Source organism: Varanus komodoensis, unplaced genomic scaffold (assembly GCF_004798865.1).
Source record: "Varanus komodoensis strain SLA01 unplaced genomic scaffold, ASM479886v1 scaffold13_3, whole genome shotgun sequence".
NCBI lineage: Eukaryota > Metazoa > Chordata > Lepidosauria > Squamata > Varanidae > Varanus > Varanus komodoensis.
Genome location: NW_025335409.1, coordinates 10,897,667 through 10,912,437, shown reverse-complemented (window position 1 = coordinate 10,912,437; position 14,771 = coordinate 10,897,667). Strand labels below are relative to the sequence as shown.

The window sequence follows — 14,771 nt, the reverse complement described above, 5'->3', positions numbered from 1 at the left end:
CACACAGATGTTTCCTTTCCAGATGTGATGTTATGGAAGACCATGTTCTGCCATCATAGGCCACATACACGAATGTCACTCAGATTTGTGTGCAGATAAAGCACTTATCACTGATAAACATTCATGTTCCATTCCACATAGCATTCCATTTTCCCATGACACCTGTTTACACGACATCCCATAAAAGGCTACAGCAACGGCTGGTGGTACTTCACACAGCTGGAAAGATGCTTACAGAGTAACCTTGCCTGATGAATAGCCCAGACTTCTATAAGCAAGTATTTTCTCAGCACTGCACCCCAGTAGATTTCTGCAAACAAACCCATATGCTAAGTTCTTCACAAGCATGCTTCCTAATTGGGATACTAATCCCCAACACCAAATATGCAATTTTCATGAAAAAGAGTTAATATTGAACATTATGTATACTCAGCAAGCTTCTGAACCTCTGTTTTGGATCCACAGAAGAAAAGAGCTTTAACTCTTTTGCAGAGTTTAAACAATTAATTACAGCTTTTCGGGATATGCCAAACTTCAGAAGAGGGACACTTGTTAAAGTTCTGGTTGCACTTGCCTAAGATTTGATTCTCCTATCCTCTCTTGGATGTGGTGAAGACTGCACAAAGTGTTTTTGCCACATCAATTTTATCTTGGTTCCCTCACAATGAGAGGTTGTATTTGCTCCATAAACTGATTCTACTGTTGACTGAAATTCAGCAGAATTTGGTAACTGCTGGCTTTCAGGTAGGTGGAACATTCAACCCACGAATACTTCAGATATTCTGGGGAGTTGAAGACCTCTCTTGAAGTTTGGTGGGATAACATTACTAATACCTTCAGGTTACAACATTGCCAAGGATTGTTGCCAAGCAGCTAAAATACAAACTGTTTGCAAAATCAGCAACATTGTGATTCTGTGATGAGTACAGTCCAATAAAAAGAAATGCGGGAAATGGCAATAATTTCCTAAATTATGGTGCCTTTTAAAAAAAGAAGAGTGCCTAACATTATAATCCATGGAAGCTTACTGGAAAATAAGCAAGTTAAGCAGTGTAGGTTATTCCCATGTAGTGACTACTGTGATAAAAGCCTGTCTACTTGCAAATAAGACTCACTCATTTGAAGGGACTTACTCCCAGGTAAGCACACATAGGATTGTGACCTAAGTATCATTTAAACTTTGGCCAACCATCACTCTCACTTTTACATTGATGGCTTTTAGTGATGAACAACATTTTGCTATACGGAAATAAACATTTTTATTTAATGCTTGCTTCAGTCTAGTACAAAGTGACTGGCACTTTGCATAGTAAGAAGGCGTACTGATGCAGTACCAATCCTTAGCATGTGTGATGTATTATTAGAGGGCTACAGACTTCTGCTAAAGGAAGCAGACACCACACCACAATTTTTACTCTAATTTAATTAGCCAAAATCACTTGAATCCATTACTAGTGACATCTTAATGGAAAATCCTGTACTCAGTTATGCTCTGCTGATCCAATATTTTCTTCCCCTGGAAAGTGTAAATCAAGATAAGATGGACCTGCAAAATGTATGTGATATATTCAGATATACTTTTAATTATATGTCTATGTCCAAATAAATTGTTACATAGCATAGGGCAATACTGCTATTATTTAGTTAGGATTGGAAATTGCATGCCTGATTTGGCCACTGGCAAACAATATTTGATATAGTAACCCTCATATGTACCAGTGTATAATGTTTAGCTCACCTTTGAGTACCAAAGGAATCTTCTGGAATGCTTACAACTCATAATCAAAAATGAGATCAGTATAAAATGCTACCAACAGGAAAGCAGATGAACTCAGTTCAAAGATCACAACAGGATTAAATTGCATCCAGTCAATATCATCAAATATCTTGCCAACTAAAAACATTTTAAAGGAATCTAAAGTAATAGATACTATTTAGTAAACTTCTCTGGGCATGGATCTTCACAAGTAGGGTGATATCACCAAGAAGGTCTAGATTTTTCATCCCGATCTTTTTAGTGGGACTTCACCATAGAGCTTCATTGGTGTCCTGCCATCATTTATGTCAGTATTACTGGTAATGCGGTATCTTACGGGCCTTTTGAAGAATGCCCAAGGTGAGGTACGCTACAGTCAGATCATGACTAGGCCACAAGTGCTTGGCTGATTTGTTCAAGAATTGCTTCAGAAACAGGAGATGTAATGGGTAATTGGCTTAACAGATGGGTTATTTTGCAGGATTCTTGTTTCAACTCCAATAATAGCTGTGCCACATTTACCTAGTTTAAGGAAGTTCTGCTCTTTTTCAGGCATCTGTTCAAAATGTTGGTTTATAGAACCAATAAAAGAGTCTTTATGATCGAGCAGTAAGTGCTGTTGGAATGTACAGGGACTTTTTTCCCCATATGAAAGGACACATATACTGCCTGGGAGCCTGTCCAGGCACTTACATTAGCGTTAGCTCAGCAGTCTGCAATATATTCTCTAGGAGATATGCAGAGTTAGCATTATTAATGATATCCATCACTAGCAACAAGGTAAGCAAGAACTAGGTTTGGGGGTTAAACAAGAAAAACACCTCTGATCCTGCACATAAGTAGTGTGCTCATTTTTCCAGACAACAGCCTGTGAAAAAATCTTGTTTGCTTCAGAATTTTGCAGCACCACTCAGCCTGCAGAGTATTAAAAGAAAATACACTTCGTCGTCATTACTTCTGGCTGTGCCCAAGTGCGCTGTCTCAGTGGCCAAATCTTTAATTAAAAGAAATAATGAAATGCTTACTGTGGGATCTTTGCCAGCCATTTTGCACTCGTCAACTTTGGTCGTTGATGCTGGCCAGAAAATCTGTGTGGAAACAAAACACAAAAAAAATTAAAATGGGTTGCGTAATATTAAATGCATATTTACAAGAGTGGGGAGAAATTATTATTTCCACTGTTTTCAAGCTACCACACTCCCTTCAAGGCATGCCTAAACTCACAAGGTCAATATTTTTGTAGATCCGTTTTGCTGCAGAACGTATTTCTTCCAAATGTTTCTTATGGAGAAACCCTGCCAAGGGGCTAAGCTCCCCTCCCACCATGTTGGGCGAGTTCAGCATCAGTTTGAAAAATGTGCTCCAAATATATTATGGAACTGCAAGCTGTTCTAAATTAGAGCATTTCAGAATGCAGCACTTTAAAGTTAATGGCTGTATTTGTCATGTCAAATGGGTGCAGGTCCTTGCAGGTCTGTGCCATTATGAAGACATATATAGGCAGAGGACCTGCCCTAACACTTATTCATCTGATTATAGCTAGGTGTAATCAACAGAAAAGCATAACAGAGCTTTTTGCACACTCACCAAAATGCAAACTCTTAACTTGTTTGCATGCTCCCATCTTGCGCTGCATAGCCCTGCCAGGTTCTGTTTGTTTGTTTTTGAATGGAAATAAATTCTGTTTGATTTTATTTTCAAATTAGAAAACACATTCTTTCAATCTTTATAGAACCAAGTAAAGAGTCTGCATGATCTGGCAGTGAGTGCTGTTGGGAACAATCACAATTCCAGAAATGCAAAATGTGTCCAGTTTGCATCTAAATTTGGGTGATACCATTGGAGAAATTCATTAAAATAATAGTCGGAGTGGATTCCTCACACATCTCTATTCTTCTGCAATAGAAGTGTAAGGCACGAATATGGGTAGAGAACCAATTTTTGACATCTTTCCAACTCGTTAGAAGAGTGGAGAGGAGAAAGTGTATGAAATGACCTTATGCCTGCAACAGAGTTGGCCTTCTACTTGTATAAAGGTATCTTCTGTGAAAACTGAGATAATAGATGATCACACACTGCAGACGTGAAGCTCACATAATTCCTGCTTGTCACATGCACCACGGGGAAGAATCCTGTTCCTTGCCTGGTAGGCGGGTGAAGCAGACTATTGTGAACCTCCTTAAATGTAAGTAAGACATCTGACCATGTCACCACAGCAAAATTGGGAGGTTCCTTTGAAATTTAAAGATCTTCAGGAATTTCAAGGAAAGTTAACAAGAAATTTTATAAGATCCCTGACACTTTTAGAAAAGATAATGGCATTGCATACACTCAGGTGATGCTGAATTTTAGCTACCGCATAGAAGTCCTGCCTAGTTAAAACATGCATAGGAAAGTCAAAGAAGTGATTAGATTTGAACATTTTTAGGGGACTGGACCAGTTAATCTTTCCTGCCCAAAGACTGTATAAAATGTAAATCAAAGATATTGGGAGATTAAAACTGTATGGGTTGCAAGCCCTTTTAAGGTCTTCAAAAGCTGATCCTTCCAAAAGTGCATCACTCACAAACATACTACAACATAGCCTTGATAGTTATGAATGAAAATACTTCTACATCACCTTTCTGTCCAAAAGGGCCCTTAGGATTATGTGTAGTTTGAAACTAAGCATAAATGTCCAGAGCATAGAATGCAGCCTTTAAACTCTTCGAATCCACGTCTTTAAGGCCTGCCAAAACTCGGCAACTATGGCTCATTCTGACTCCATAATCAGGTCCTGTCCTGTGCACAGAACCTCAGAAGAACACTGCAAATGAATAGTCCTCTCTATAACTGAGAAGAGATGCAGGCCACTAATGTACTAATTGGGAGGGTGTGGTTTGGTCAGCTCATGTTGGCAATGGTAAAGCTGTGGCCTTCCAGAATTGTTTTTCAACTCCCACAATTCCCTACAATTTGCTGCACTGATTGTAAGATATTCACAAGAAACTCAGCTTGAAGGATGTAGTGAAGGAACTGCAAATCCCTCCTTAGGGTGATTGACCTCCCACACTGTAAATCCCTGAAAACTATGAAACCTTTGACTTTTGGTCTTGTTATGAGGGAACTGAAGACCAATCAGGATAATCAAAGATATTTTCTTGTAAGTGTTCATCAGTCCAGGTCAACAGTGCAAAATGCTAAAGTCTAACAGAGAAAGCTATTGACAAAGAGTTTCTTCTTGGATGCCAAAGCTGAAATGCAGAATGTCTCCTAAGAAAATATGTTCTGTCAAGCTTCCAGCTGAAGTAAACCCAAGAGATTGCACTAATTTCTTGATAAACATCTCAGCTGCAGAAGAAGAATCCTCCAGGACACACCCAAATTCAGAACAACATTCAACTCATCTCTAGTTTGGTCAATAGAAAAACATGTTTTTAAGTAACAGAAAGGTGAACACTACACTTCACACGGCTGGTAAAGCTTATCGTTCTGTAGGGGGCCTTGTCTACCTGTAGTACAACACTTATGCTCTAAAATGTGGCCTTAAGATATGGTGCTTTAGGATTTCTCCCTTGCTTTTGGAGGATTCCATTGACTTCACTTACATTAGCCCAGCAATCCTACCAGCTTGTTCCAGCCTAGCATCACTGGCCATGTTGGCTGGAAATGGGAGGAATTTCAGTCCCATGTATCTGGGGAGCACCAGGCTGGGGGAAATCTGCCTTGCATCAACTTCCTAAAGCACATGAGCAAATGTGTTTGCCATATTGTAGGGTGCGGTGTGTGCCTGCACAGATATGCACATACTAAAGCTGAGCGGTACAAGCTTGGCAGTCCTCTAGGGCCACTCAGAGGTAATTCTGAGTTTGGGTAAGTTAGCTTACTTTCAGGGAAGTCGGTTGAGACTGTAGTCTAAGTTGCCTAATGCCTCAGCAGTGAGTTAAGCTGAGATTTCTTCAGTAGGAGCTTTCCATTGTACACTCTTGCAAGGAAGCAGCTGGGCAGCGCTGCGGAAAGGAGGGACACCACCAATGGATTCCCCCACGCCAGAGTGAAGCAATGAGGGGGTCACCATTCTGGTCCCCCTTTCTCAGTCGATTTTTAAGAGAGACATTCCCAAGACAGAGCCTGCAAAGTGAGGGAATACACTGCAGTGCACAGTCCCTGCTGTCACCCAGCTGCTTCTTGCCCCTGTTGCAGGCTTGTTTGCACGAATTCTGGTGCATGCAAAAGATCCGAATGGAATCTGCTGGGTGCAGCTGCTTCTTTCTGGTATGGAAGAGAGAGACACAGGGCTCCGTTCCTGGGGAGCTGCAGATGATCAACGTTCTTCTGCTACAGGTGATTCATAAGGGCTTGGGGCTCTGTTCCTGGGGAGCCCCGAGTGATCACGCGTCATCTGTATCAGTTGCAGCAGACTAAGTCGCTGCTAGATGCGGCACAAAAGAGGGACCCTGCTAGCAGTCATGTGGGGCTCAGTTCCTGATGAGTGCCCCACAAATGCTGACCAGGCTCACCAGGAATGTGCACACAGAGCCTCTGCAAAGTGGCTGGAGAGCCCAGGCCAGGGAATCTGATGGATTCCTACCCGCAAACAGATTTCTCACCCATCCATATCTCAGAGCCAAGCTTACCACACTGAAATACTACACTGGGGTTCAGAGGACACCACAGTCCAAAAAGGTAAAAAGCAGCATTGCTTGTCTCGTGGTGTGAACACCCACCGCCCGGGTGTATTTAGCCATATGCGAGGTGATGAACTATTTTTAATAGCTCATTTTTAATGGCTACATAGCAGGCAAGGACTATGGTCTTCTATATCACAGCCATGCTTTTTCAATTTGGCTAGCATTGATGGCTGAGCATTTTATTTCCATTCATTTATTTTAAGAATTTCACAATTATTTCATATATAAGGAGAAAAGAAATCAAGATATGAAAAACTGAATACCAAGGAAAGCAAAACTATCAGATTCATCTATCCCTAGTTTATTGCTGCTACCAAATTTCATCTAGATTTGCTTGGGCAAAATTCTGCTTAGAATGAAACAGAAAGCTGTTCTGAAGGAAAGGAGAAGCCTTGCAAAGAAATGAGAGAACATTCTTAAAGGGACTCATGATAAATTTTCTCTGTCTAGGAGTGATTTGCTCAGTTCCCATCTCCCAGATCTGAACTCAGAGCTGCACACAATTTGTGACCAGGAATCCATAGATTTCCCAGATATGCACAAACACACTTTATTTATTTACTTTCCATACTGCCCAATAGCTTTAGTTCTCCAGGCAGGTCACAACAATAAACACAGCATAAAATTCCAGTGTGCACATTTTAAAGTTAAAATTCCAATATATAAAAAATAAAATAGTTTAACATCTAAAACGTCCATTAAAAACTAAACCTAATTAAAACAGCAGACAGAACCCATCGTATGTCATTAAATGCCTGGGAATGCAAGGCAGTTTTGACCTGATGTTGAAAAGATGACAGTGTTGCTGCCAAGCAGGCCGCAGTTCCAAGGCAGGCCTCCGTTAGGAGTCCATTTCACATTAAGGTGGTCACCACTGAAAAGGCCTTCCCTTTGTTGCCTCTTCCTGAGCCTTCCTTGGTGGTCGGCAGTCCGAGGAAGGCCCCAGATGCAGATCACAGGGTCTGAGTAGGTTGAGGTCAGAAGGGGTGTTCCACCTCTTTAAAAATGTATACATTTACAAATGCTCAAAAATTCATACAGAATCGTGTAACTTGCAAATTACTAAAGCTGCACACAAATCTATTATTATTGCATTTCTGTACTACCCATAGCTGAAGCTCTCTATGACATGTTAAGTCACCCATCCAGATTTCAATTGGGTCCAACCTTGCTTAGCTTCCAAGTTTAGGCAGGATCAAGCACTTCAGGCTATACAGAATTTACACACACACATTGCAAACTCGTGTGGTAATAAGAGAAAATGAGCTCCCCCTAAAACCCCTCTGACAATCTTGGCAAGCATGGAATTGACAAATCTGTCCATCATTAGACTGACACAAAAAAGTAAAGAACAATAAAAATAGGATTTTGGAGGGGGGAGGAAAAAACGTGCAGCTGCTATGCATAATGAGTAAATGTAAGTTTCTATGACTGCTGGACATATTCCACATTGTAGCAGTCTAATGTCTGGTGATAGTGTAAACTGCCAATAATATATAGAGTTACAGTTACATTTATTGTGTCTATAAAGTTAGCAGTTATTTTCATTCTGGTTCAATCTGTGATGTTTCAGCAAGCCATTCTGCACAGTGGATTTATCATGAAATAAATCCCTAATTTCTTTAATGAAGTTAGCACCATCAGTGTGAAAGCATGTTTTCCAATTAGATGTTGAATGGGAGATTAGTGAGCGTGGTAAGATTCTGTGTGTGGCTGTGCCTGTTATTAGGATATTGCCTGGAGCCATACATGTTTATACAGGAGACCAAAGTTGAGTAAGAAGCCAGTCACCACATGGTGGAAACTTCATTTCTGTGCATAAGGGTAGTCAGAAAAATGCTGACAACTGCTAAGGCAGTTTAAAGGAAGGGATAGCTAGCGTAATCTGCTCTTAAGGCACCTGATGACCAAAGACTTTGTCCGATGAGGTGGGCAACTGTTGCAGTATGTGAAACAAGATGTGCTTGGATTGTGGCCATAGGAGATATTGGGTAGCTTGAATGGTGAAAGTGTTGAATAGGAACTTCACTCCGTCTACACAGAATATCCGCACCTACTCAAACTTCGGAGACCTTCTGCTGGAAACTACCCCAATATAAAGGTGATCAGACCCTGTTTACTCCATCATCTCATGGTCCAACCTTTCAATCTTATCATACCTTGGTTATGACTTGTCAATATCACTGCTGACTTGTACCATGTGTGAAGGACCTGGCAGGCATCTGTTGAACAGGTTGCCCTATGAAGGGGAAATTCCAGAGGGTGGTGATGGGCAACTCTTTGCTGGCTTGAGATGCACAACCCTCCTTTTGTTAGACATGCATTCTGTAGAGTAGTTTTCAATAACTGGGGATGAAGTGAGGATGGCATCCCTGGGTCAGAATCCAGCTTAGGCCAAGATACAAAGGTGGCTGGCGAGGGTTCCAAGAAAGTGGGCATCAGCTTGTCTAGATCATCAAGGATTCCTAAATCTGATCACTGCACCTAACTTGTGGTGGCAGATGGAGATGTTTCTCATGAAACCCAATTGAGAAGGAGGAGAATGCAGTGCTTTTTTTGCATGGGGACCAGGTGAGGTAAAACGCAGCAGTTCACCTGGCTGGATGCTGCTGCTGTTCCGGGGGTCACATAACCCTTCCTGGCACAATTATCATGCTGTTGTGTTTTTAATTCATGTGGCCCTCGAGAGATGGGCCATCTCTTTCCTTAACCTCCATAGTAGCTCCTAAAGACCTACAGAACACATTCTCTAGGCCAGGCCATATATGAACAAAACATACGTCAAACAGTATTAATAGAAGCTCTATTTGTATGCAGAACAAAACAGAGCAGGGAGGCAGACACACAACGTAAGCACCACATGCAGCTTCCATTTAGACCTTCTTGCATTTTGGGCTCCGTAAGAACGCACTTGCATTAGATCTGTGACTATAAACTCTGCCTGATCAGGGTTTCTGGTCCTGAAACTTCTGCAAGCATTCCCATGCCTCATGCCAAAAAGTAGGTGACCAACAGCATAGGGTTTGAGAACTGCTCTCAGTAGTTGTTCTGCTATCATGGGGAGACCAAGTAGTGCTAGATACTAGGTTTGGATGGAGAAAACTCAGCTTCAGAACCTTGTTTATTTGTAGAACTCTTGAGATAATCTTGGACAAGTCACTACCTTTTAATTTAGTCCATCTCACAGGGCTAGTATCTCCACCAGGATTATCTCCACCAGCTGGCCGTGGCTCTCCAGCAGGGTACTTTGCTAGCCCTACCCAGGGATACCAGTGACTGAAGCTACAATCTTACGCACCGAAACACGAACTTATGGCTCATTCATTTGGGAAAGCCTTTCCAGTGGTACAATTCAATACCATTGTAAACCAACCAAATTTGCTCTTGACTTCAGTGGGAACTGGTTTACTCTCTATGGCCACAATCCATGCAAAGCTGGACTGAAATCAAAGGGGCAAGTTCACCATATCCAACTTTAGTCCTATGGATTTCAACATGACTAACAGCCTGTAAATAAGGGTCTGTACACATTTGTATTAAAATACAACAATGCCTTGCATAATTTAGTTCGTTTGCAGATGGCACATGCAACATAAAAATCCACAGAAAGTAAGTAAAAAGCATGAAGTCATCTGCTCTGAATGAAGGGAACCTGGTTACATTTCAAGTCCTATAATTGGATCCCACGACCACAGATCCATACAGCCAGAACCTTGATACGGGATGAAGTGTGCATGAAACCAGAGGCCTGTAGTCTGAAAGTTTTTACTGCAGTCAGTCAGCCAGAAGAATGGGCTAGCTGCCTTTTCCTTGAAAACAGGGGCTGCCTATTTACCAAGAAATCCATTGCAATAATAATAATAATAATAAAAAGCCCATCACAGTCAAAGTATTGCTGGTTGCATACATGCATATCCAATCCATTCTAGCCATCTCCACTTATTAGAATAGCCTAAGGGTGCCTTTTAAAACAACATTGTTAGCATGTGCACATCATTGCCAGACAATAAACACTGATGAATATGTTTTGAGCTGCAACTAACTTGATCTTAAGTACATCCAGATTCACTGTGAGGTTAAATGTTCTGTTAACTTGTTTTTCCCAAGAGAAAACAGTTTGGGTCAGTTTACTAACACATCCTGCTTCAGAAGTCAATACAGGACATGGTATTGCAGACCAAATAAACACAGGACCATCAACTATGTGGAATAGTGAATACTCTGGCAGGGATACTTGGCAGGGGAATAAAGGTGTTCTGAGTATACCGTTTGCCATCTGAAAGGCTGGAAGGTATGTGCCTTGGTTATACTGTGAAAAGCAACCTGAAACAAGCCTGGGAACATTTGAGCAGTTGCCTGTACACACGAGGTCTGGGATGGCCCACCTTTAGTCTCCATCCCGGATTTGGTCCCAACACTCCAGACGGTGAGCATTAGAAAATTGAGATGCACTTAATTTCATGGGCTGTGAAGGTGTTTTTTTGTTTTTGTTTAAACCCTTCTGTTTTCAGAGGGGCAAGTTTCTGGGATATTCACGAAGATATTGCACAGCAATAAACATGGCTGTAATGAGGCTGCTGTCTTTTTTTCTCTAAAATAACCCAGGAAACAGCAGTCCACCATGGTGTAACACCACTTCCTGGGTACTTACTTTCCTTCCTTCCTTCCTTCCTTCCTTCCTTCCTTCCTTCCTTCCTTCCTTCCTTCCTTCCTTCCTATTTATTATAGCATGCTATTCTTCAATATTATGTGATAACAACAGGGTAACTGTAATAAAATAAACAAGCACAAGCACATGGTATTTGTTCCATCACCTAGTTTTGAACTGTGTGCATCTTAAACCCCCTTGGTTAATGCTTTTGCTTGGAAATGGATGTTTTGCAGCATTTCTAAGCATGTGAGAGAACAAATGCTCTGCTTGTTCACCCCGACCCCTATGCAAATCAACTGAGATGTTATTTGTTGGGTTGCCTGGGGCAGCTTTAAAGAGCTGTGCCCTGTGCTGGGCAAAAGGAGAAGGGGAGGCAAAAGGAGAAGGGGACGGCAGTGGATGAGGTGGCTGGATGGAGCCACTGGGGCAGTGGATGTGGGCTTGGGTGAACTCTGAGAGACGGTGGAGGGCATGGGGTCCTGATAGGTCGGGCACGACTTTGCAACTAAACAGCAAAACAACCCCGTACTGGGGGAAAGCCCTCCACATCCAGGAGTTTCCACCTATTCCTGGGTTTCCAGTGTGGAGATGGGACTGCAGCTCTAGCAGCTGTTATTTGACTGACAACCTGTCAAAACCACTCAGCAAAAGTCCTCCACTGGCTACCAGGCTGTCCCGTTCCTCAGGAACTCTTTGTTCTTCAGGGAGAAGAAGAGGGTAGCAGCTAATGGTGCGTAAGCCCTGAGGACAGTCAAGGAGAAGGACCGTTGTATGGTGGGCTGCTCCTACTTCTGTTCTACAGGCAATTTAAGCAGACGTTTGCCCAGTCAAGAAGCTCTGCATCCAGTTTTTGCCTCTTCCCTAGCCAGAAAGGGAAGAGGCAATGACTTATAGTCATTTGCTGGGATCAATGACTATAAGTCTTGTTTCACTAAAGCACCAAATCAAAGCACCGGGTAAAAATATTGCCTGACATTGGGGATAGTATGTTGCCTGCCAATGAGATGTAACACAGTGTTTTCTTCCACTCTTTAAAAGTGGAAACATGCAGTCAGATAATCCTGGATTCCCAAAGCGGTGAACTTACACTCAGAGGATCCTGGCTTATATTGTTAATATTTAAAGACAGGATGTGATCTTTGCTGCCAACATAGATCCGGTCCTGATCTTCATCCATCACTAATATCCTGTAGTCCAAGGGGTGATGGGAAAGAGCATAAAACTGAGAGGTCTTGGTTTCCTGCAGTTCTGTAAAAGAAAGAGGAACCCCAGGTTAACTGAATAACCACATATTCAGGAAATGGCAAAGATTTAGGAGGACCATCAGCAACTTAAGCAAGAATGAAATCATTCTCAAAATGAAAGTGCATTACTCTTACACTTAAATAGCCAGCCATACTCATGAAGCATCTGGAATAGCTTTATCCCTTCATCAAAAGAGCACAGTTGTCTTAATGGAAATTATTATTTACAGCTGGACCATTTAAAACACATCATATCTTAATCTAATCAAGGGGAACCTCACATGTTACATGAGAGCAAGCATGGTATGGCGGCTAAAGTGCTAGACTGAGGACCTAGCACATCCAGGTTCTAGTCCCCGCTTGGCCTTGATGTTCATGGGTAACTTTGGGTCAGCCGCTCACTCTTAGCCTAGCCTAACTCACAAGGTTGCTGTGAGGATAAAATGGAGTAAGCTGACTTGGGCTCCTCACAAGAAGAAAAATGGAGGGACATAAATGTAACAATACTGTAACAACAACAACGTCATGGCGGGCCAGGATCAATTAAAAATTGAAATTCATTCAATCACATATTTCTAAGATGTAAATCAGCTAGAGCTAAATGAGATGTTTTCCTGTGAAATGACTGTGTTTTCCCCATTCTCTGAATTTAATTTTGTAACGCTTCCATGTTTATCTGGGTTTTGTCATTTTTTTAAATGCTTGATTCTGAAGAGAAAAAAAAGAATAACAGAAAAAGGTGCACATTTTACCCCCGAATTACTTCAGAGCTACATTCCGATATTATGTCTTCGCACAGAATTGGGCTGTGTTATAAATACTTCTAGAGTACATCTCTAGAACAAGAATTTAAGGTAGGTACCCAAGAGTTCCATGTGAAGGACATGATTCTAAGGGATCCTGGCAGAAGATGAAACCAGGAACAGTAGTGATTTCATTGTTGTGCAAGAATGAAACACAAAGTGTCCACACAGGACCACAACTGATGGTGGTTTCTCTTGTTGCTTCTCTTATGGATGCAGTTCTACCTATTGCTGACTCACCAACAGCCGAGGCCTGCATAGTCCAAGGTCGCTACCTGGGGATGCTCAAACTTTATGAATTTTGGCATGAACTAACGTGATGTGCACCTCCTAGACTAGCGCTGTCCATTGGCTTTCTCACTTCCCAAATGTTTCAATGCACATCTCATCTCAAAAGTGTACCACAATGTCTTTCAAATTGTGTGCGTTGTGAGAAATTATGTTATACATGCATATTTTGGGAGAAAGGCCATAAAAATACTTAAACAAAATCTTTAAATACAGCTTTAAAAATGTGCAGATTCACATGAGAGTAAATTGGAACAGATTTAGGACTACAGACATGTCGAAGTAGCATGTGCTAGAAGCAAACAATAGTCTTAAACTCTGTGCACTCAATCTTTACCAAGGATTCTGCAAAAGTTCTAACCATGTCCATTACTTCTTGTGCTCTAGCACAGCGCAGGTCGATAAAATCTGGTCCCAGGTCCATTCATCAGCTCATTTGAGATTGCTGACCAACATAAGAAATTACTGAAGCACATCTGCAACAGCTGACAATGTGGTAAGCCTTGGAGAGAGTCTCATAAAGTGTTCTTACTCAAGTCTCCCATACTAATGAGAACCAGGATTGTGTTGGCTTTCATTAGACTGTGTAAAGTATACAGTGTTTTTGATCTACATTTAAGTCCTACAGCTTTTATTTTTGAATCACTGGTGCAACATCTGTGATAGTTCATTAGTACACTCCTAGGATGGGGCAGCCCTTCCTGCCACACTAAGCTCAAATGATATTTCATTTCACACTTTCCAAACTTAGTGAGAAAATACTGATTCTGTTACTAATCACAATAATAATAAATATCATGACATTTTTTCTTAAGATGCCCAGGTCTGCAACTTTGATCTCCTGCAAAACAATCTAGAGCCACATGCCTTATGGAACTGGGAATGTAACCAAGGAAAGCATTAAAAGCTACATGTGAAATGAGGCATCAGAAAGTTAAACCTCTTAGCACTTTGGCACGTAATATTTTTGAGTAGCAAACAAAACAAAGCTCTAGTGTACTCCTTCAGTAAATAGCTACTGACCCTTCCTCCACAAGAATTCTCTTTGTTCTCTCTGTTTCTTTAAAAAGGGTCACGGAATACAGTCTTCACTTTCCTGAGGTGATTAAGTCAATACCAGTGACATTCATGCACTCAGTAATCTGATCTATAAACCCAGTTATTTACCAGTCCTAAAACTTTATCCAAAACTTTACAAGCACTTTCTTTCCAATACACTTTGGAGGTTCTTCTCTGAAGGAAAGATGGAGGTACTGCAGCTAAACTACATGATAATGAACAGATGTAACTGCACATTACATATGAATGTAGTTCATGGATCTGCTTTGACTAGTCTAAAGAACTTTCATTAGGAAAGCG

General features: G+C 41.4%; 1 protein-coding gene across 1 annotated transcript in view; it reads right to left on the bottom strand.

Annotated features, from left to right (window-relative positions):
• Positions 1-14,771, bottom strand: part of SEMA3C (semaphorin 3C) — a 171,383-nt gene that overhangs the window by 71,414 nt on the left and 85,198 nt on the right. The window contains exons 3-4 of the mRNA XM_044423394.1: positions 12,165-12,325; positions 2,782-2,844 (exon numbers count right to left, since the gene is read on the bottom strand). Of these exons, the coding sequence (XP_044279329.1) occupies positions 2,782-2,844; positions 12,165-12,325 (224 nt within the window). The remainder of the gene's footprint in view (positions 1-2,781; positions 2,845-12,164; positions 12,326-14,771) is intronic.